Source organism: Bombina bombina, chromosome 12, assembly GCF_027579735.1.
Source record: "Bombina bombina isolate aBomBom1 chromosome 12, aBomBom1.pri, whole genome shotgun sequence".
NCBI lineage: Eukaryota > Metazoa > Chordata > Amphibia > Anura > Bombinatoridae > Bombina > Bombina bombina.
The window spans coordinates 125,142,689-125,165,326 of NC_069510.1; the positions used below are offsets into that span (position 1 = coordinate 125,142,689).

The 22,638-nt window shown below is 38.4% G+C and overlaps 1 protein-coding gene across 3 annotated transcripts in view; it reads right to left on the reverse strand.

Moving 5' to 3' along the window:
• Positions 1-285: 285 nt before the first annotated feature.
• The window catches only part of LRRC8A (leucine rich repeat containing 8 VRAC subunit A), a 30,677-nt gene continuing 8,324 nt past the window's right edge, over positions 286-22,638 (reverse strand). For all 3 annotated transcript variants that reach the window (XM_053695559.1, XM_053695560.1, XM_053695561.1), the window contains exons 3-4: positions 7,135-9,292; positions 286-2,796 (exon numbers count right to left, since the gene is read on the reverse strand). In XM_053695559.1, coding sequence (XP_053551534.1) covers positions 2,521-2,796; positions 7,135-9,285 — 2,427 coding nt within the window. In that variant the 5' untranslated portion in view covers positions 9,286-9,292 and the 3' untranslated portion in view covers positions 286-2,520. The remainder of the gene's footprint in view (positions 2,797-7,134; positions 9,293-22,638) is intronic.

Genomic DNA, 22,638 nt, shown 5'->3' on the forward strand with positions numbered 1-22,638 from the left:
AGGCTTATTTACAAGGCAATCACAAAGGTAAAAAGTACATTAATATAACGGTGTTGGTTATGTAAAACTGGGGAATGGGTAATAAAGGGATTATCTAGCAGTAGACTGTTCCTTTAAGTGTGGAGCTAATCTTGTCCCTAATGAACATTTGTGAACCACAATGCATGTTCTCACCACATCCATATGTACCAAGTCGTGATTATTTAGTAGGCAGGTGCATTTGTTCAGTTCCAAATGCAAATTCATAACAAAAAACAGATAGTCTTTATTCCCCCAAAACGAATATCTGAACAAAAGCACTACGTTTATTAGTGTGGCCCCTGGGGCTCTAAGAAGAAGGGTCGGATTAGTGCGGCGCTCCAGCACGCCAGTGGTAAGTATAACGTTACAGGTAAATATTTTCAAGTGTAGCAAAAGGAACATTTACATTTGTTAAATGAAGCAAGAAGCATTAAAATACATACTTAAAAAAACAAAAAAAATAAAGCTGCATCATTTGTAATCTCACCCCTTTATTGCAGGCGCACACAGAAAACAACAGAGCGGTGCACCAGATAGCAGACAGGCATTAGTGTTGTGAGCTGTACAATGCGGAAGACAAATTTATATGGCAAGGTCACAGGGTCATTTGTTCGCACCTCTTTGGACTCTCATGGGACCCCACATTACCAATACTATAAAAGCAGAAAGCGTTTGTAAAGTGTAAATTAATGTTACAAGGTTATTTTCAGACAGACACGTTCATTATTATTGGGTCCCATTTTAACGCTAGACCAGTGCCATATTTTAAGGCATCAACGCGGGATTGCTGTAAAGGGTACAAATAATAAAAAAAAAAACTAAAATGTGACATATGTATTGTTAAAGAAATGCATAAAAACAATAGCCTATAAACTAAAATATAAAATAAACTTTCCTCATTTGGGAACATGACAATGTCCCGTTAAATACAATCTTTTAGGACCAGCCAGTATACAACGCAAATAAATAATAATTGGCGGTAATAAGACTTAAGTGATGATTTACCTCAAGGGCAGTGTTCCCTCTAAGGCCAGTTTTGTGAGTAGCCCAGCAGTGAAACAGTTAAGTAGACCAATTTGAAAACACTACACAATGCAGACTTCAAGGTAGGATTCCCTTATTAACTGTTTAACTGCTGGACCGCTCATAAAACTGGCCTTAGAGGGAACATTGCTCAAGGGATTAATAAAAAATAAAAAAGTGGGTGTATTTATGTATACTACATATATAAAAGTACATTAAAATCAAAGTGAAATGTGTAAACTGAGAAGGTAACTTTACAGGGGGAAATTAGAGGGAAAGTTACTTTAGAAGAATTTCTGATCAGCCCCAGAAAAGCAAAATGGATCATACTGATATTGCATTACAGAGACAAAGGGGTGACTGACATATCTGTAGTGTCCATAAACAAGGCAGCTGTCATTAGCGAGCACAGGAATGTCTGGCCATGTGCGTGACAGCAGGACGTAGCTTCCTGCGTTCAAACACCAGCATTTATCCTCTAATGCTTCTGGTTTCAGGATAACGTAGCAAGACCTCTCTCATGACTTATCAGACACACACCAGCTGCTAACCTAGCGCTGACATAGCAAGGAATGTGTCGCTCTTTTTTTTTATCAACTTGTCCTATTATCATACTGGTCAGCACAACACAGTTCCATAGGGAGAGGTCCTGCTTGGTTTAAAGGAGTGTTTCAGTAAACATTTAGAGTGCATAGAATTTTGGCATCAGTTATGACCTTTTGAAGTCTATCAAATCTACAAGTCTTGACCTCTGGATTTTATAATCCAACTACTAACGCAATCAAACTTATATTTTGTTCCAAATAGTGTATTTGACTTTTCAGTATTTCATTCAGCCCTGTAGACCCCAGAGTAAGGAGGAGGGGAGAAGATTATACCGAACTTTAATTTGGCATTTTCCATCTCTTGGTAGAGCAGCAGTGAGTATTTTATAAGGAATCTGATAAGGCATTGAGAGATTCACTTCTCAGCCCTTGATACATGCACACTGATGTTTAAAAGCACCAAGTTCTGTCTAAAATTAGTAGTGCAGATGGAAGCGGGTGGGGAGGGGTATTTTTATGGCCTTTAAATAAACCAGCGTCCTCTTGTGTACAGACAGCAAGAGCAACAGCCCTTCATTTCCTGTAGGGATTACCTATTTCTACCGCCCATATAAGATGGGTAAAATAGGGCCGAGGACAACTCATTACTGGTTTACGATAGTTTGTTCTGGGCTCCACAGAAGCAGACAAAGAATGTTACAAGTTTTTTTTCCTCGAATTGCAGTGCAAATCCACAGAGTTTCATTTTTAGTGATATTGTCCACTTAAGTCCAAAAACTTTTCAATGTTATGGATCTCCAGTCTTTGCCTTGAGTCATATCCCAAGGTCGCGTCTACTTTGCTAAGGTGAGCTGCTAAGCTGCAGCTCCCATCTAGACAAGGTAGCTCCCTTCTGTTCAGATGGCTCACATTGCCTCTACCCCACGTTGTCTCACATCTGCTCTTTGTCTGCTCGCGTCAGCTTTTCCTTCACTTCTAGAGGCAGCGTGCTGAACAAGTCCTCTTCCACCACCAGCCCACTGCGCTTTAACAGATGACATTCCCCCAGCTCCACAGGAAGGCACTCCAGGCGGTTTCCCCGCAGTTCCATTTGGGTCAGGTTGGTAAGCTCACCAACTCTGGAAGGTAGGGATTGTAGGGCATTGTTACCAAGGTTGAGGGTCCGAAGCTTCTTGCACTGGAAGAGTTCAGGAGGCAAGTTTTCAATCTGTAGGAAGGAGAGAGAGGGTTGGTTAGTGGTGGAGCTGACTTATAGGTAGATCTAGACCCTAGAATAAACCAATGGGTCGTCTGACAACACTGCAACATTACACAATTTCCCTCTAACCAAACAAAAGACTCAATGCCAAGGAAATCGCAACATTATAGGAGTTCTATTCTAAACAGGACATTCCAATGCATCTTTTTAAACAATAACATTTTTGGTGTTAACTATCCCTTTAATCTAGCAATGTTGGTTGTGAAAGCTGGGGAATGGGTAGTAAAGGTGTTACAAAGCTTTTTAAACTATACATATTTCACTGTAGACTGTCCCTTTAAAAAGCAATTTTTTTGCCTCTTATCAACATACTAATTTTTTTTTATTAAAGGTAACATTTTCTACAATTAAATACAGTTGTATAGATATAACAAAGTGCTGTCTGGCAGCACAAGGGTTAAATGATCTCATTACCAAACTGAACAATCTATTAACAAGCTGCCGCTTCTGTCTAAGAAAGAAACGTCTTCGCTATCCCTCATGATCAACCCCAGGCTTGAAAAGAACCGGCTGCGGCTTCCGCATTAGTCACAAAAACAGAGCACTGCTTATTAATTATTTAAGGTTGCTATAAATAAAGTCTTCATACCCGCGAGACAAAGCAAAGGTAAAATACTCAACGACATTCATTTAAAAAGAAGTTGAAAATAAAATTGGACAAAATTGAAAGTTAAAAAAGCGACACGAAACCCAAAATGTTTCTTTCATGATTTAGGTAGAACATACAATTTTACGTCTATTATCTAGTTTGCTTCATTCTCTTGGTATCCTTTGTTGAAGGAGCAGCAATGCACTACTGGGAGCTAGCTCAATGACAATAGGCATGTGTGTGTAACCACCAATCAGCAGCTGCTGGACCTGTCTAGGTATACTTTTCAACTAAGGATACAAAAGAGAACTAAACAAATTAGATAATAGAAATACATTGGAAAGTTATTTGAAATCGCTGCTCTGAATCATAAAAATAAAATATTGGGTTTCGTGTCCCTTTAAGAATAAGTGGATGGAACATGAGTATGAACACATACAGCATGTTCTAATTCCAAAACCACAGTAACAGGGCTCTATATTTATTAAAGGGCATTTTAAAATAATTTTCAAAAATAAGCAAAATTTGTTAAGTAGCTAAGCTGTCTGGAGGAGACTGATCCACCCCCCCCCCCCTATCAGTGTTTAGCATCAGAAACACAGGCATTGTATTTTAACTGAGTTCACAGCAGCTTATTTGCTTCTAGGTATGCTCCAGCAGATAATGACTGTTAAAGTCTACATTCTACCAAATCAAAGGTGGATATAGATACAGCCATAAAAGGAATTGTGTGGGGGGAGTTAGAGCTGTACAATTCAGAAACTTAAAAGAAAGGGTTAATGGCGAGGCACTGCAGTATAAATTTGCAGGTTAAGTAATTAAAGTCCATATTATATTTTGTCTCTATCCCTACTAGTTTTATGTCCTTTTAAATAACTCCCGGGGCGTGTACACAATGTTATCTATATTGCTCACATGAACTAGCAGTCTCCTGTTGTGAAAAGCTAATAGAAAATCATGTGATAAGAAGCTGTCTGTAGTGGCTTAGAAACAGGCAGAGATTTAGAGGTTTAAATGTTATAAAGTATATTAATATAACAATGTTGGTTGTGCAAAGCTGGGGAATGGGTAGTAAAGGCGTTATCTATCTTTTTAAAGGGACACTGAACCCAAATTTTCGCGATTCAGACAGAGCAGCAATTTTAAGCAACTTTCTAATTTACTCCTATTATCACATTTTCTTCATTCTCTTGGTATCTTTATTTGAAAAGCAATAATGTAAGGTTTGAAGCCGGCCCATTTTTGGTGAACAACCTGGGTAGTTCTTGCCGATTGGTGGATAAATTCACCCACCAATGAACAAGTGATGTCCAGGGTACTGAACAAAAAAAAATGGCTGACTCCTTAGCTTAGATGCCTGCTTTTTAAAATAAAGACAGCAAGAGAACGAAGAAAAATTGATAATAGGAGTAAATTAGAAAGTTGCTGCTCTATCTGAATCATGAAAGAAACAATTTGGGTTCAGTGTCCCTTTAAACAATAAAAATGTTGGTGTTGTCTGTCCCTTTAATACAAGAGATCCTCTAACAGTAAGCACAATGAGATTTTTATATGTTTAGTTATGTGTACTGAAACAACTCTGCAATATATTTGCATTATTTATTTTGCCCCCCTTTCATGTACTGTGCCCATTTCTAATTCTCAGAACCTGAAATGCACCTGCTGACTTCACACAGCTAACCCTGCTACACATCTGTCCCTAACTGGCTTAAACTGATAAGAGCTGCAAAACAATTTACTTTATACAACATTATGACAGGGACTAGATTTGCTGTCGGCAGATTAAAGCCCTGATTGGCTCCTCCAAATAAGGGGAAAAGTGGGTGGAGTTTGGCTATTGAAAAATAACTGCAGTAAAAAGGGCATTAAAGGGGCATGAAACAAAGGTTTTCTTTCACGATTCAAACAGTGCAGCATTTGTAAATAACGTTCCAATGTATTTCTATTATCTAATTTGTTTCAATCTCTTTGTATCCTTTGTTGAAAAGTATATTTAGGCAGGCCCAGAAGCTGCTGATTGGTGTCTGCACATATAGACCTCTTGCAATTGGCTTTCATCTAGCACCCAGTAGTGCATTACTGCTCCTTCAACAAAGGATACCACGAGAATGAAACTAACTAGATAGACATAAATTGGAAGGTTTTTACAAATTGTATGATCTTTCTGAAAAAAAAAATATTACTTAGGCTAACCCTTCTACATATCTATCTCCAATTGGCTTTTATGACACTAGCCTTGAAGTCTACAGACTAAAGCCGTGATTGGCTCCTGCAAATAAGGCAAATGGTGGCGTTTGGCTATTGATAAATAACTGCAGTAAAAAGGACATTAATTTGTTTTTTTAAAAACCCCATTAAAACTTGTCTGTTATTCTATAGCAACCCAACAGAAATGTCTTATAATTACACAGGTGTTTACTGTGCCTTTAATTTAGCCGTTTACTGTGTTCAATTATATTATATATATATCCAGCAGAATAATTCTCTAATTCTTTATGCAATATTTTTTTATTCCTCTATGCTAATGTTTTTCCTCATTTTGTCATTGCTGATATAGATCATTTTGGCGACTTCAAATGTAACAAAGTAATAGTTGCTAACTAGCCTATACTCTATATAGAAATATTGCATAAACTACCAAAAAATCTATTCTACTAAACTATAGACGGCAAAAAAGTCATGAATATAATAGCAGCAGATCTTTGCTAACTTGTAATTATAAATTTCTAGCATTTATTCCCGTTTACAAAGGTTTGTATCATTATAAAAATAATTTGCAACAACTTTACAAACATAGTAATGATTTCATACGGCCGAATAAGAACAAAACCGCGCTTCACTGACATAAGTATCAACACCATTCCTTTCATATCTTTTGTATCACCTATTAGCGTTCGTTTTAACTATATATTGTTAAAGTAGAATATGCATAATCGTAATCCTGAATCACTGTAAAAACAGTTAATCAATATTGGTGATGTTTTTTGAACTCACATAAGATGATAGGTTGGAATATGCTAGACTCTTGTGATTGGATTACGTATGTATTTTAAACTAAGCTTGTTGAAGTAAACCCTATCCCTGACGAAGTGCCGTAACAGCACGAAACACGTTGGAGTAGGTGAACAGTTGCAGGCTGCTTCACTGGCTGTGATATTGCTCTATGATAATTTTTACTTGCATTTACTAATAAAAGTTACATTTTATATTTTCACTCTTGGCACATTGGACTGCTGGGTATTTCCACCAAAGCGGTGAGAATTTATATTAACTGTCCTTTAACACAGGGCTTGAAAACCCTAGATACCCTAAGAACCACAGCTCCTACAATTCTAGCGTTGCTTCCTGCTTACTAGATGCACCCCACTAAATAAAACCCTTCCCCCCCCTCTTCCAAAAATTGTATTGCTGTGTCCTACGTATTGTGTGTGAATTCTAGGTTTCAAGTCAGCCAACCCCTGTTTTAACCTATCCCTTTAATAAATTACAATACTGACAAAAATACATATACAGTTAATCTTTCTTCTGCCCACAATACAGACCATCGCAAGAAATACACTTTGGGTAACTAACCTGACCCAATAAAAAAAATGATGGATTCTATTTCAGCTGAAAAATCCATCTGAGCACTTCTATACAATCACAGAAATACATTTACTAACATATAATGAATACAGATCAACCTGGTATATACTTACATGGTTGGCAGTTACAGCAAAGTACTGCAAGTTCTGTAGTTGCCCTATCTCAGAAGGGATGCTGCTTAGTGAATTGTGGCTCAGATCTAGGTACCGGAGCTTGCGGCAGAAGCAGAGCTGTGTTGGAATCTTATCTATCTTATTACGGTTTAGATAGAGTCGCTCAAGACTGGCCAAATTGCCAATTTGGATGGGGATATAGGCAATGTGATTGTACCACAGCTTGAGACAAGTGAGGCGATGCAGATGCTGGAAGCTGATTATCTCCTCTATGGTTTTCAAGTTGTTGTCTTTCAAATCGATTTCTTGTAGATTGTGGAGACTGAAAATGGAGTGTGGGATTCTCTCAAGATCACAACGTAGAAGTTCCAGCTCAGTCAGGTTCACCATCTTCTTTAAGCTGTTGAGAACCATCAGTTTGGTGCCCTCATTGTTAACGGAGAGCTTCTGCAGGTGGACACCAACATCTGTGACTACCTGGGGCAGCTTGGTCAGGTTGCTCTTCAATCTAAGTACTTTTAACCTCTTTAGCTCTCTGAGACCATCAATGACTATATAGCGGTTGTTCTCCGCACTTAGGTTTCCAGTCAGGTGCAGCTCTTCTAGAGTCTTCAGGCTGTAGATCCATAGTGGGATTTCTTTAATGTCTGTAAATTTTATATGTAGTGACTTCAGGTTCTCTCTCAGGAAGGCCAGAGCAGGAGCCTCGATTTTGGCCGCTGTGTGATACAGCCATAGTTCTTTCAGACCTGTGAGCTGGGCAATGCTGGGAGGAATGGTTACATCTGGAATCAATTCCAACTTTAACACTTCAAGCTCCACCAAGTCAAAGACAGTATCAGGTATTCCGCTGAGCATGAAAAGATGCAGTTCCAACTTGTCCTGAGAGTTCTTGGTGATCCTTTGACGCAACTTATCCAAAGTCCACTCATGGTTAAGATTAAGCTGTCTCAACTTGTTCTCACTCACCTCGGACAGGAAGACAGCAAAACGTTTGGAGTACAGAGGATCATACTGATCAATGAGGTGCAGCATGAAAGCAAAGTCATTCTTTACATCAGGTATGTCACTATAGCTGCTCTCCTCCCTGATGGATTCAAAGGAGTATTTCTTCAAGGAACGTCTCAGCATCCACCATAGAGTGTACACGCAGACCAGGCCATAGAAGCCCACCAGACTGATATAGAACGAGGCCAAGATCTTGAAAAGTGTGGCAAGTGGGTGGGCGCATCGGTACATGCGGTAGCCAGTCAGGCTCTCAATGTCCACTTTGCAGTCCACATCAAAGGTAATACTGCTGACATAATACACAGTGTAGCACAGAATCAAAATGAACTTTATCACTTTGATGATTGTCTGGCGCATGTACAATCTATACACAATATCCCCTTCTTCCACGTGTGTCCTGAACTTCTTGACCTTCTCAAACAGTGCCTTTGCTTGCTCCCCTTCCTTTTTGTCAAGAACTCCAGTTTCTGACCTGTCCACTATTCCCTGTTCCACCCTAGATTTGCTTCTCTGGAGCATAGGTACAGTCGCTTCCACATCTTCACTGGCGGTAGATGACTTTTTATCAACAGACCCATTCATCTTGCCACCGGTTGGCTTAGGGTCACTCTCCTCTACAACAGTTTCAGAAAGGGCCCTGGTAGTCCAGGGGGAGTCAAAGCACTTGAGCAAAATGGAGACAAAATGTTCTAGTTTCGAGCTGGTACGGGGGAACTTGAACCAAAAATTGCTGCATGCCAGGAAGATCAAGGTGTGCAGTAATACAAGGTAAGGAAAGTACTTAGCAAACCAGTGCAGTCGGTTCTCATAGCATACAGCATCTACATAGTTATACTGATGTCTGTCCAAGTCATATTTGATGCCCGTAGGTCCCGGTGCAAGAAGTGGAACCACACTAGAATTGGGATATTCTGGTTCAAGAGAAGCCCAGGCACGGTAGGAATCATTGCAACTGTCATGAGTGACCCACTTGCACGGAAGGCAGATCATTTTGTCCTGGGTGACTTGCAGAGTGCCTCCAAAAACCGCTATCATAAGCATGACGATAGAGATGTAGTCGGTGAAGACGTCCCACCATGGTTTAAGGATGCGGTAAGCTGGCTGAGTGTCGGCAAAGTACCGCAGCTCTGTAACCGGAATCATGGTTCACCTAGAGACAAGGAAACACAAGTTTTACCATAGTAGAAAATACTAATAGCTAATTAACAAAAGGAATACAAAACATACAGTAACCTAAACATTTTTATATAATGGTTTACTATGAATGAGAGGAAAGGGACAATTAGAATAAAAAAACAAAAAACACACCCCACACTATTTCAGGCTCATATGTTAAAGGAACACAAATACCCCGTAATTACAAGAATTTTTAGCTGTCTTGCAATAAATATACCAGCCCAGTGTAAAAGCTTAATGGTTTCTGTGGTTATTGAAAGGTAAAACTTCCTCCTCTACTTGTTTTTACGGAGGAGGTCATTTGAACTCGTTACTGAAGTAGAGACAGCTCGTCACTGTCATTTTGTTAGCAAACAATGCTTTGCACTATGTTATCACCATTGCTGAGACAAATTAGAGATAAATATGTAGCAGAGTTCACAAGTAGAAAACCTACAATTGTCAAAGCTGAATTACAGAACAATTGAGCAATGAAAATGTATTGTAAAGTTTTTCTACTGCACATAATACAGCATTTTATACTACAATTTGCAGGTGCTTCACATCCCTTTAACAATTACCCCAAGGACTAAAGAGACGATATGCTGTAATTAAGGGTTATGGGTAGGTGATGTAAGTGAATATACACAGCTACTATTTGTAGTTAAAAATATACTAACAAACCGCACTGTGAAACTGTATTAATAAAACATAACACATACGTTTCCTTTCCCCTGACAGCCTGTGTTTGTCAGTGGTTTCTATGTAAATTCCAAAAGAAACCACAGCACCAAGGATATATTCACAACTTTATTGGAATATCTGGGATATTATAATATTTGTTTGACCCAGATGTTCTAATAAAGTTGTGAATATATCCTTGGTGCTGTGGATTCTTTTGGAATATAGATAATTATATTTGGGTGCCTGCAGTCACTCTTCCAGCGTGCACTAGGACTAAGGTGTTGAGGTGCTGTGTCTATTGGGATCGCAAGTGGTTTCTATGTATGCAGAACCTCATGTGAAGCGTCTTTATTGCCGGTTATTCCAGCTCGTACACTAGAGATGTGACTTATTCATGTAGCCTTGACAGAGAATCGCCGGCACTGTAGTTGCCAATAAAAAAAAAAAAAAGGTACAAACCCCCAAATCAAGTATTCCAAAATCCAAAACGTATTCTGAAATCCAAACTTTTTTAATTAATAAATGTAAGTATATGTAAGTCACAATAGTCTGTCTGTTTCTTTGTGCACTAAAAGGCAAATAAAAGTCTGTATTTATTTAAAAACATATATTCCCGATTACAGTACTGTACACTCTGATGTTACATGTATACAGAAGTATTTAAGACGATAGAAAAACTACTTTAAAGTGATGGTAAACTTTGCACTTTTTATAATCAGATCCTAATTGTTAGCGATGTCTTAGATGGACTTGAATTGATCACTTCTAATGAAGATGGGCTATAACTTTTTAACGTAGCCGTTTCATTCTAATATCGCCCACTTCAAAAGTAATATTTTCTTTGAGCTACTGGTTTGAACTGTTCACTAGTTACAATAAAAGTGCCATAGGGATAGAGCACCGATTGGAAAACAAACTGTTAGCTCACAAAAAATATTACTTTTGAAGTGGACGGCGTGAGTGTGCAGTGGAAAGTTTACCATAACTTTAAGGTTACATGTATAAGCTGTATAATGACAAATAAATATTACCCGTCAGATTACAGTACTGAACTCTCTTTATCATGGTACTATGTATACAAAAGTAATAATCTGATATAAAACTACCTTTAGGTTACATGTATAAGCTGTATAATGACATAAATATTACCTTACTGATTACGGTACTGTACTATCTTTATCATGGTACTATGTATACAAAAGTAATAAACTCATATAAAACTACCTTTAGGTTACATGTATAAGCTGTATAATGACATATAAATATTACCTGTCTGATTACAGTACTGTACTATCTTTATCATGGTACTATGTATACAAAAGTTATAAAACTGATATAAAACTACCTTTAGGTTACATATATAAGCTGTATAATGACATAAATATTACTTACTGATTACAGTACTGTACTATCTTTATCATGGTACTATGTATACAAAAGTAATAAACTGATATAAAACTACCTTTAGGTTACATGTATAAGCTGTATAATGACATATAAATATTACCTGTCTGATTACAGTACTGTACTATCTTTATCATGGTACTATGTATACAAAAGTAATAAACGGATATAAAACTACCTTTAGGTTACATGTATAATCTGTATAATGACATAAATATTACCTTACTGATTACAGTACTGTACTATCTTTATCATGGTACTATGTATACAAAAGTAATAAACTGATATAAAACTACCTTTAGGTTACATGTATAAGCTGTATAATGACATATAAATATTACCTGTCTGATTACAGTACTGTACTATCTTTATCATGGTACTATGTATACAAAAGTAATAAACTGATATAAAACTACCTTTAGGTTACATGTATAAGCTGTATAATGACATATAAATATTATCTGTCTGATTACAGTACTGTACTATCTTTATCATGGTACTATGTATACAAAAGTAATAAACTGATATACAACAACCTTTAGTTACATGTATAAGCTGTATAATGACATAAATATTACTTACTGATTACAGTACTGTACTATCTTTATCATGGTACTATGTATACAAAAGTAATAAACTGATATAAAACTACCTTTAGGTTACATGTATAAGCTGTATAATGACATAAATATTACCTGTCTGATTACAGTACTGTACTATCTTTATCAAGATACTATGTATACAAAAGTAATAATCTGATATAAAACTACCTTTAGGTTACATGTATAAGCTGTATGACAACATATAAATATTACCTACTGATTAGAGCACTGTACTATCTTTATCATGGTACTATGTATACAAAAGTAATAAACTGATATAAAACAACATTTAGGTTACATGGGGGGGGGAAAAAAAAATCTGCTTCTCATTTAAAATTGAGAGTAAGTGCTATTGCTTTGTAGTGTAATTGTGCACTTGTTGCTGCAATTCTGTTGTATTTATTTGCCCTTTAAAAGGGGACATAAAAGTGAAAAGGATTTAAACGTCTATAGATCAGATACAATAAAGTGAAAGGCATGCTCTATTATTAAATGCACTTTATTCTATTGGTAGGTAGGCAGGCTCAGGGCACTTACTGCAACGCCTAACACATTATAGTATTGCTTGCCTGTACCCATGTGTATAAGCCCTGCAATGGGACAAGTCAAGTCCACACCAGCACTGAGACTATTGCTTTGTAAACAAGAAGGTTTAGAGGGGACACACACACACCACTCTCAATGGGGGAGTTGGACAGATGCTAAATTTTTCAATTCTTCTGTGTACAGAGATAAGATAAAGATTATTTGTGTAAATATAGAGATAAGCTCTCCATGTAAGAAGCTCAGCCAATTTCATTGGTTTGTAGTTTCAATTATCAGAGGCATTTCATATACAAAAAAAAAAAAAAAAAATACCTAAATGAGCCATTTCACATACATTTTATACTCTACAGCTGGCATAAACATATTGAGAAAACATTTATACTGAGCACTGCCCCTTTAATGTCAAGAACATGTCATCCCTGACACAGAGAAAAGCTCATTTTGTTTCTACAAATAAACAAACACTTTACATAAAGCATCTCATTTCCACTTAGAAAAAGCCGTCATTTTTCCAGGTTTAAAGCAAGATCTTTAGTAACAAAAACATCAAATCTGTAACATGTTGCTGAATCATTATCTAACACAACACAACAAAGGTCATCTTCTACAAGGCTAGTGCACCGCCCTCCCTAACACAACAAAGGTCATCTTCTACAAGGCTAGTGCACCGCCCTCCCTAACACAACAAAGGTCATCTTCTACAAGGCTATTGCACCACCCTCCCTAACACAACAAAGGTCATCTTCTACAAGGCTATTGCACCGCCCTCCCTAACACAACAAAGGTCATCTTCTACAAGGCTATTGCACCGCCCTCCCTAACTAAACAAAGGTCATCTTCTACAAGGCTATTGCACCGCCCTCCCTAACACAACAAAGGTCATCTTCTACAAGGCTATTGCACCGCCCTGCCTAACACAACAAAGGTCATCTTCTACAAGGCTAGTGCACCGCCCTCCCTAACACAACAAAGGTCATCTTCTACAAGGCTAGTGCACCGCCATCCCTAACACAACAAAGGTCATCTTCTACAAGGCTAGTGCACCGCCCTCCCTAACACAACAAAGGTCATCTTCTACAAGGCTAGTGCACCGCCCTCCCTAACACAAAGGTCATCTTCTACAAGGCTAGTGCACCGCCCTCCCTAACACAAAGGTCATCTTCTACAAGGCTAGTGCACCGCCCTCCCTAACACAAAGTTCATCTTCTACAAGGCTAGTGCACTGCCATCCCTAACACAACAAAGGTCATCTTCTACAAGGCTAGTGCACCGCCCTCCCTAACACAACGGTCATCTTCTACAAGGCTAGTGCACCGCCCTCCCTAACACAACGGTCATCTTCTACAAGGCTAGTGCACCGCCCTCCCTAACACAAAGGTCATCTTCTACAAGGCTAGTGCACCGCCCTCCCTAACACAAAGGTCATCTTCTACAAGGCTAGTGCACCGCCCTCCCTAACACAAAGGTCATCTTCTACAAGGCTAGTGCACCGCCCTCCCTAACACAAAGGTCATCTTCTACAAGGCTAGTGCACTGCCATCCCTAACACAACAAAGGTCATCTTCTACAAGGCTAGTGCACCGCCCTCCCTAACACAAAGGTCATCTTCTACAAGGCTAGTGCACTGCCATCCCTAACACAACAAAGGTCATCTTCTACAAGGCTAGTGCACTGCCATCCCTAACACAACAAAGGTCATCTTCTACAAGGCTAGTGCACTGCCATCCCTAACACAACAAAGGTCATCTTCTACAAGGCTAGTGCACAGCCATCCCTAACACAAAGGTCATCTTCTAGAAGGCTAGCACCGCCCTCCCTAACACATATGATTTATAAATTTAAACATGGCAATGTTACAGGATGTAACCTTTGCAACCAGCCAGTTTGTGACACTTCTGCCCTACTAGATCTGGCTGGTCAACTGTAAGTGCTATTTGTGTGAATAGCCTAGAAGCAACAACAGCCCAGCCATGAACTGGTAGGCCATGCAAACTCACAGAGCAGGGCTGTCGAGTGTTGAATTGTGTATCACTTAGTCACTTCAGAGTTCCAAACTGCTTCTGAAGGCAACATCAGCACAAGAACTGAGCGCCAGAAGCTTCATGAAATGGGTTGCCATGGCCGATCAGCTGCACACAAGCCTCACATCAACATGTAATGCCTAGCGTAAGCTGCCACTGGACTCTGGAGTAATTAACCCCATTTCACTATCTGGCAGTCTGATGTGATGTCAGCAGAACGCGTCCTACAGGAATGCATAATGTAAAGTTTGGTGGAAAAGGGATAATTGTCTAAAACTATTATCAGGGTTTGGGTTAGGCCTCTTAGTTCTAATGAAGGATCATCTTAATGCTAAAACAGGGCTTGACAAACTTTTTGGGTTATTCTCCATATATCTATATACAAATCCAACTCTCTGGCTTCTAAACATTCTTACTGGCTCCTAATTTTGTAAACAGATTTGTCAAGCACTGTGCGAAATGATACAAAGACATTATAGACAATTGGTGCTTTATGACAACAGTTTGGAGAAGGCCCTTTCCCGTTTCAGCATGACTGTGCCCCTGTGCACAAGGTGAGGTTCATGAAGACATGGTATGAGGAGGAGTTTGGTGTTGAGGAACTCGAGGGCCCTGACCACAACCCTACTGAACCCCTTTGGAATTAACTGGAGCCATTGAGACATAAAGCCACACAGAAAAGCAGATATGACAACAGTTGAATGGGATAGGTGTAGCACTAGATGTGCAAAAATTATTATCTTTATTATTATTATTCTTTATTTATAAAGCGCCCACAGATTCCGCAGCGCTGTTCATAGGTAACAAAGATAAAAGGACAGTACAATATGAGACACCAGACAAAATTTAACAAACAAATACAGGAGGAATTGGGAGCCCTGTTCCTATGGGAACTTGCAATCTAAATGAAAAAAATGTGTTTATATTTCTACAGTCGTTAATTTTCTTCTTTTAATAGATAGAAATGTATAAATAAAAAGTTGTATTTATTCATTCTGGCATTTAAAGCTGAAATATTTTTTTCTAACCTTTGTTATTAGTAGATCTAATGCAGGGGATAAAAATGTTTTCAACTTATATGTTGAAGTATCCAAAATGTTGTTAGGAACCAGTGCAAAAGCCCAGGTGAAATGCGTAAGTTTTGTTTGCATGTAGCACTATCATAACAGTGTTAAATGCTCCAAGCTTACACTTTCTAGCAGACTTAAAAAGGGACACAAAACCCATTTTTTTTCTTTCATGATTCAGATAGAACAGCAACCTGGATCATGAAAGTAAAAAATTGGGTTCTGTGTCCTTTTAACTTCAGGAAAAAAAAAATTGACAGGGAAAGCTGGAAAAATTAGCGTCCATTAGATTATTTTATTACAGTTAAATATTTTGGGTAATAATAATAATAATAATAATAATAATAATAATAACGACATTTTTCTTTAACGTTGATGGAGCTACAAAATCAACATCCACTATGAAAAAATTCAAATTGTTCCGTTAAAGGGGCATAAACACCCGAAATGTTCTTCCATGATTCAGAACATGCAATTTTAAATAACTTTCCAATTTACTTCTATTATCTAATGCGTTTTAATTTTCTTTGTATCCTTTTTTGAAAAGTATGCATACCCAGGTACTCTCAAGAGGCTGCTGATTGGTGGCTGCATATAATACATTTTATCATTGACTTTCAGCTAGCTCCCAGTAGTGCATTACTGCTCCTTTAACAAAGGATACCATGAGAATAAAGCAAAAGACAATATAAGTAAATTGGAAAGTTGTATGATCAATTTGAATCATGAAAGAATTTGGGTTTTATGTCCCTTTAATATCCAGTAAATATTTTGTGTAAACAACTCCCAGGCCTAGCTCCGCTTTCATCCCAAAATGTAACAATCCCAAAAAGCTAAACCCGCCGGTAGTTACAGAAATAAATCAGACAGGTTATTGAGGACAGTTAATACAACTGAAAAAATAATGTCTCATGCTTTATGGTCAAAGTTCAAGCATACTCGCTCTATGAACGATCACTGTGTATATATAAACAATGGCGCAATTTATGCACTAAACAAACGAAATTGGCCAAGGCCCAATATTTCTGTGAAAATCTGAACAATAGCATATCAAACCCTAGAAAGTTTTGGAAACTCATAAATAACTTACTAAATCCACCAATCCACTCCCAACCCTCCACTGTCAATGTAGACAACCAAACCCTGCAACTCCCCTAAGAAGTAGCTAATGTCTTTAACAATTATTTTGTCGGATGCTCCACCACCCTGATTGACAAACTAATACATGGCACGCATCCTGAAACAACAAATGTAGATCAGGCCCCACTAAATCAGCAAAAACCCAATATAGAGAAGTTCAATTTTAGACCTGTACCCATCAATGTCATTAAGAAACACCTTAATAATCTAAAAATGAAAAACCAGTCTGGACCTGATCAAATCCCAGCAATGCTGTTGAAGCTCAGTGCGCCGGCAATTGCTAAGCCTGTCACAACCCTAATTCACTAATCCTTGATGTCTGGATACATACCCAAACTCTGGAAAACTGCAAGAGTAGTGCCTATTCATAAAAGTGGGGAGTTAACCTTGGTTTCTAACTATCGCCCTATATCATTGCTCCCAGTATTGTCAAAAATCTTAGAAAAATGCGTCCATACGCAATTATGTGAGTATTACCAACAATCTAACTATCTGACCCCTGATCAATCAGGTTTTCGACCAAATCACTCCACTACAACTGCCCTCCTAAAAGTTTGCAACGACATCCAAACTGGCATGGAACAAGGAGACCTAATTGGAGCTATTTTCCTTGATTTTGGAAAGGACTTCGACACAGTAGACCACAACATACTACTGCTCAAACTAAAAAACTCTGGTATTGCTGATCCTCCGTTAACCTGGTTTCTATCATATTTAATCGGATTGATCACAATATGTCTCCATTTCTCTTTACACACAATTGCAAGGGCACTATAAAGGCAAGCTCCTCAATTATCTTTGTTAAGATACCTTATATGTAAGTATCAATATGTTGTCTATGTTATGAGAAGTGGTGCTAGCATTTAACGCAAAACTTGTATGAACAGTTGGGATTAGGTTCCCTGAAAAGAAATACTGCTATAGCACTCTTTGCCCAGACTGATAGTAGAGGCAAGATAAATTTGGGTTAAAATATAGCTTTCATTAAACTTTTTAAAAGATGGGTCAATACAAACATTTAAAATCACTATCATTTATAGCTGAGATGAATGAGCTGTGAGATCTGTTGATTATTAATCCGGCCTTTATAGCGTGAACTTATTATCAGATCTCCCTGGTTGGATTTGATAAAGTTATATCAAAACATTATGTTGTGCACAACATAATAATCTGATATAACTTTATCAAATCCAAGTAAATAAATACCATTTATACGCACAATCTGGTATTCACCGCCCCTTACAATCCTAACCATTGGATATTAACCAGGGAGATCTGATAATAAGTTCACGCTATAAAGGCCGGATTAATAATCAACAGATCTCACAGCTCATTCATCTCAGCTATAAATGATAGTGATTTTAAATGTTTGTATTGACCCATCTTTTAAAAAGTTTAATAAAAGCTATATTTTAACCCAAATTTATGTTGCCTCTACTATCAGTCTGGGCAAAGAGTGCTATAGCAGTATTTCTTTTCAGGGAACCTAATCCCAACTGTTCATACAAATGTCTCCATTTCTGACAGCGACTCCCTCCCTCTCTCAGTCACGTGTGGTGTTCCAAGGTTCAATTCTCGGCCCCCTACTATTCACATTATTTATAAATGATTTGCCTAATGTCTGCAAATCCTCCTCAACTGTACTCATGTACGCAGATGACACGGTAATATATGCAAACAACAGAATTAGAACTCAATGAATTGAGTGTTTTCCATAGAGAGCACATTTGGACCAGGTACCTGCTTCATTATCTAATATTGCTGTTAAATAAAAAATTGCTTTAAGAAATTCTGAGAGACCAGGGCATTAGGCAACTTGCTTTTGTCCACCTCAAAGTAGTGTATGTTATATTTTACATTCAATAACCACGTAACAGAGCTCAGACTAACATGTCCTAACCTTATAACTTGCTTTATTCGTGGTTTAAATACAAACACATGTGCAGTGAAAAGCAAGTACAGAGAGTTTGTTTGTTAACACGTTTAACTTGTGCCTATTATGGTCTGTATGTGATTATAAAACATACAACTACTAAAGGTTTTTTCCAGCATCTAGATGGGTCACAACACACTATAGGCAGTAAAATATTTTTTCAGACAAGAAAAGTGCTCAGCTTGGGATAGACATAGTTTAATATATTGCCCTATGGGATGGTGCCCAGCCAGGCTGCAGCCTCTTAGTCCACTTATGCCTTACATTGGAGAATTTCCTGCAATATTTAATTATTCTATCCATAAGGGGAGTCCAACCCCCGAAATACCAAGCAATTCTTTTGTTAATGAATGATTGGTAAAACTAACCTCCGACGTATGCTTCATCGTACTGGGGCCTCGTCAGTAGAGTTGCAACTATATCGCTCTAAGGCACAGAGGTTTAGAGATAATTGAGAAAGGAACACTAGCGAAACGCGTCTGTGCAGGATCTGCAGTGTGCTTCTATGTGATTTTATACGTTATTTCAATAATTAATAAATAAGGGCAGTTCTTAACTATGTTGGTGCAGCTGAATGTTTTTCGATGGTTGGTTTAGCGCACATCTGGTTGCCACATCACCTTTAAGGGAAATTAACTCCCCTGGGGTCGCCTGTGTACAGAAAACTATACAAGAGAAGCACTTGGGTTCTCTTTCCTAGTTCTGTCCCCTGACAAATAAAATAACATTTTGTTGCTAAAGTACAATATCCCTTTAATCAGCGCACAGGAGTCACATCACTCTGTGCCTTTTGGCTTGTTCCTCTGGATGAGACAGGGTAACTTTCATCCCTACAGCTTTTACCCACATCCGTAAGGACAGAGGATGCCAGCTCGTCCCTACAATGTGCAGGCTAAAGGACTTACTGACTAACGGCTTAGCACTAGATACAACGGTAAGGGCAGACACTTCATATAATACACAGAAGTAAACTTGTAAAAAACAAACAAACAAAAAAACCTTTGTTGCTTCTAAAGTGCCAGTTTAGAAGCAATAGCCTGAATACTTGTGATTTGTGTCACTGCTTAGCAGCCACACAGTAAACACCTAAGGATTTTATATAAAATGCTATGTCAAATAACTCTGCAGTATATTTTCATTATTTATTTTGCCCCTTTTCACATAATTTAACTGAAAATTGTGGATTTTCTAATTCATAGAGCTTGAAGTGCACCTTCTGACTTCTCGAGGCTAACCCTGCTACATATATGTCCCTAACTGGCATTATCAGATAACTGCAAAACTGGGCTGTGTTTTGCTTTTGAAAAACAAACAAACATGTTTTCTTTCATGATTCAGAAAAAACATACCATTTTAACCGTTTCATGACAGGGTCATAATGTCTACATTGGAACAACGTTCTGATGTAGACAAATTGAAATTCTGCGATCGTGCATGCGATCGCGTCTGGGGGGGCATCCCTATGATGCTAGGAATGCCCTCCAGACTGCGATCAAATCCAGGAAGCGCAGTTGACTTTAGGACATCCAACGGCTATGACGTATTTCGTCCTAACAGCACTAAGCCCAGCACCGTTTGGACGGATTACAAACGGCATAACGGCAGTAAAAGGTTAAACAACTTTTGAATTTACTTCTTAAATCACATTCTTTGTTTTCTGATTATCCTTTGTTGAAAAGCAGGAAGGTAAGCTCAGGAGTGTGCACGTATCTGCAACAGTGTTATACATTAGCAATAGCCCTAGATAGCAGCACTATTTCATGTAATGTAGTGTTTCAGACGAGCATGCTACCTACCTAAATATCTCTTCAGCAAAGAATAACATGAGAACAAAGCAAATATGATAATATAATTAAATAGGAAAGTGTTCTCTATCTGAATAATGAAAGAAACCGTTTCATGTCCATTTAAGGTCTGGTTGCACTAAATTTAAAACAATCAGCTTTACAGGACCAGTCAACACAGCTTTGCATAATCAACAAATGCAAGATAACAAGACAATGCAATAGCACTTAGTCTGAACTTCAAATGAGTAGTAGATTTTTTTTCTGACAATTTTAAAAGTTGTCTATTTCCACTCCCCTTGTACCATGTGACAGCCATCAGCCAATCACAAATGCATACACGTACCATGTGACAGCCATCAGCCATTCACAAATGCATACACACTTATTCTTGCACATGCTCAGTAGGAGCTGGTGACTCAAAAAGTTTAAATATAAAAAGACTGTGCACATTTAGTTATTGGAAGTAAATTGGAAAGTTGTTTAAAATGGCATGCTCTATCTGAATAATGAAAGTTTAATTTTGATTGAGTGTCCCTTTAAGGTCTGGTTGCACTAAATTTAAAACAATCAGCTTTACCTGTTAACCCTTTTCCTGTGTGAATAGTGCCCTTTCATATGAATGGGGCTGTAACAGAATAGGTCATTGTGAAAGCTTCAGATAAACCGCCATCGCATTCCCGTCACTGAATTAGTCACTAGGTGTCCCAGATATGCAGCGGGTTATATTCATGACCAGATAATACTTTAGCCTGTCTGTAAACTCCGGTATCGTGTTTCACAACAGTGTGCGATTAGTGTAGGGAAATCTAATCTCACACTGAGGATGGCGGATTATTGACACCAGAGGACTCTGTTACTGCCAGAATTAGTTTGAGAGCACAGGGCAGTCGAGTTGTAATACTCAGTAAAATGTTTACTTCTGCATAATACAAAGACAGGAACCCGAGTTCATTTGCCTTTTCTAATTGCAGGATTCACAAACTTGTCAGCAAGAATAAAAAGGCATGAGACCTTGTTTTAGGGCAAAGCAACTGTATTTGTAAACAGATAGACCTAGAATAATCCAACAACCTTAGGAGCCAAAGCTAAAATTCTAGGAGTCCTGCGGCAGGAACCGCACTGTCTGTAGGTTTCATGGTTTGTAATTGATATGAATTTGCCGGCAGAAACAGTAGAATTATAAGATACACAGGGGCAATATACTGAGCTGGTAAGGGATGTGTGGGCACAGGCGTGGCAGGGTCCTAATGTAAGAGCCAGGTTCCCCTATTAAATTAGCAACGCTAGTGAGGGCAGTGTGCTTCAGTACAGACCGCAGCAGGCGAAGCGTTTCTAGCGCAGTGCATCTTCACATCTGCAAGTTATATTTTTAGAGGGAATGTTAAGAGATCGCACAGCAATAAAACCACCAGTCCCCAGTGTGTCTTTGTGCACCAACGCTGCCTGCAAGAGCAACAGACGTAGATGCTTAGAACAAACCAACCCCTCCTCTACCCAAAGCAAAGTCATTAGACATCAGTAAAGTGCTGTAATACAAATGCTGCCTCTATGTGTTTAACCTCCCCCCTCGCAGAGAGGCCAGAAGCAAAAGTGTGTTACAGCATTTAAAGGGACATAAAAATCCAAAAAACCCTAATGCGTTAGATTTTAATACGTATTTAGACGAACGCAGTATAATAGAATAATCAATGTGCCTAGCGCCTTATGACACTACCGCTTGTGTATAACTATGTACCTAGCGCCTTATGACACTACCGCTTGTGTATAACTATGTGCCTAGCGCCTTATGACACTACCGCTTGTGTATAACTATGTACCTAGCGCCTTATGACACTACCGCTTGTGTATAACTATGTACCTAGCGCCTTATGACACTACCGCTTGTGTATAACTATGTACCTAGCGCCTTATTACACTACCGCTTGTGTATAACTATGTGCCTAGCGCCTTATTACCCTACCACTTGTGTATAACTATGTGCCTAGCGCCTTATGACACTACCGCTTGTGTATAACTATGTGCCTAGCGCCTTATGACACTACCGCTTGTGTATAACTATGTACCTAGCGCCTTATTACACTACCGCTTGTGTATAACTATGTGCCTAGCGCCTTATGACACTACCGCTTGTGTATAACTATGTGCCTAGCGCCTTAT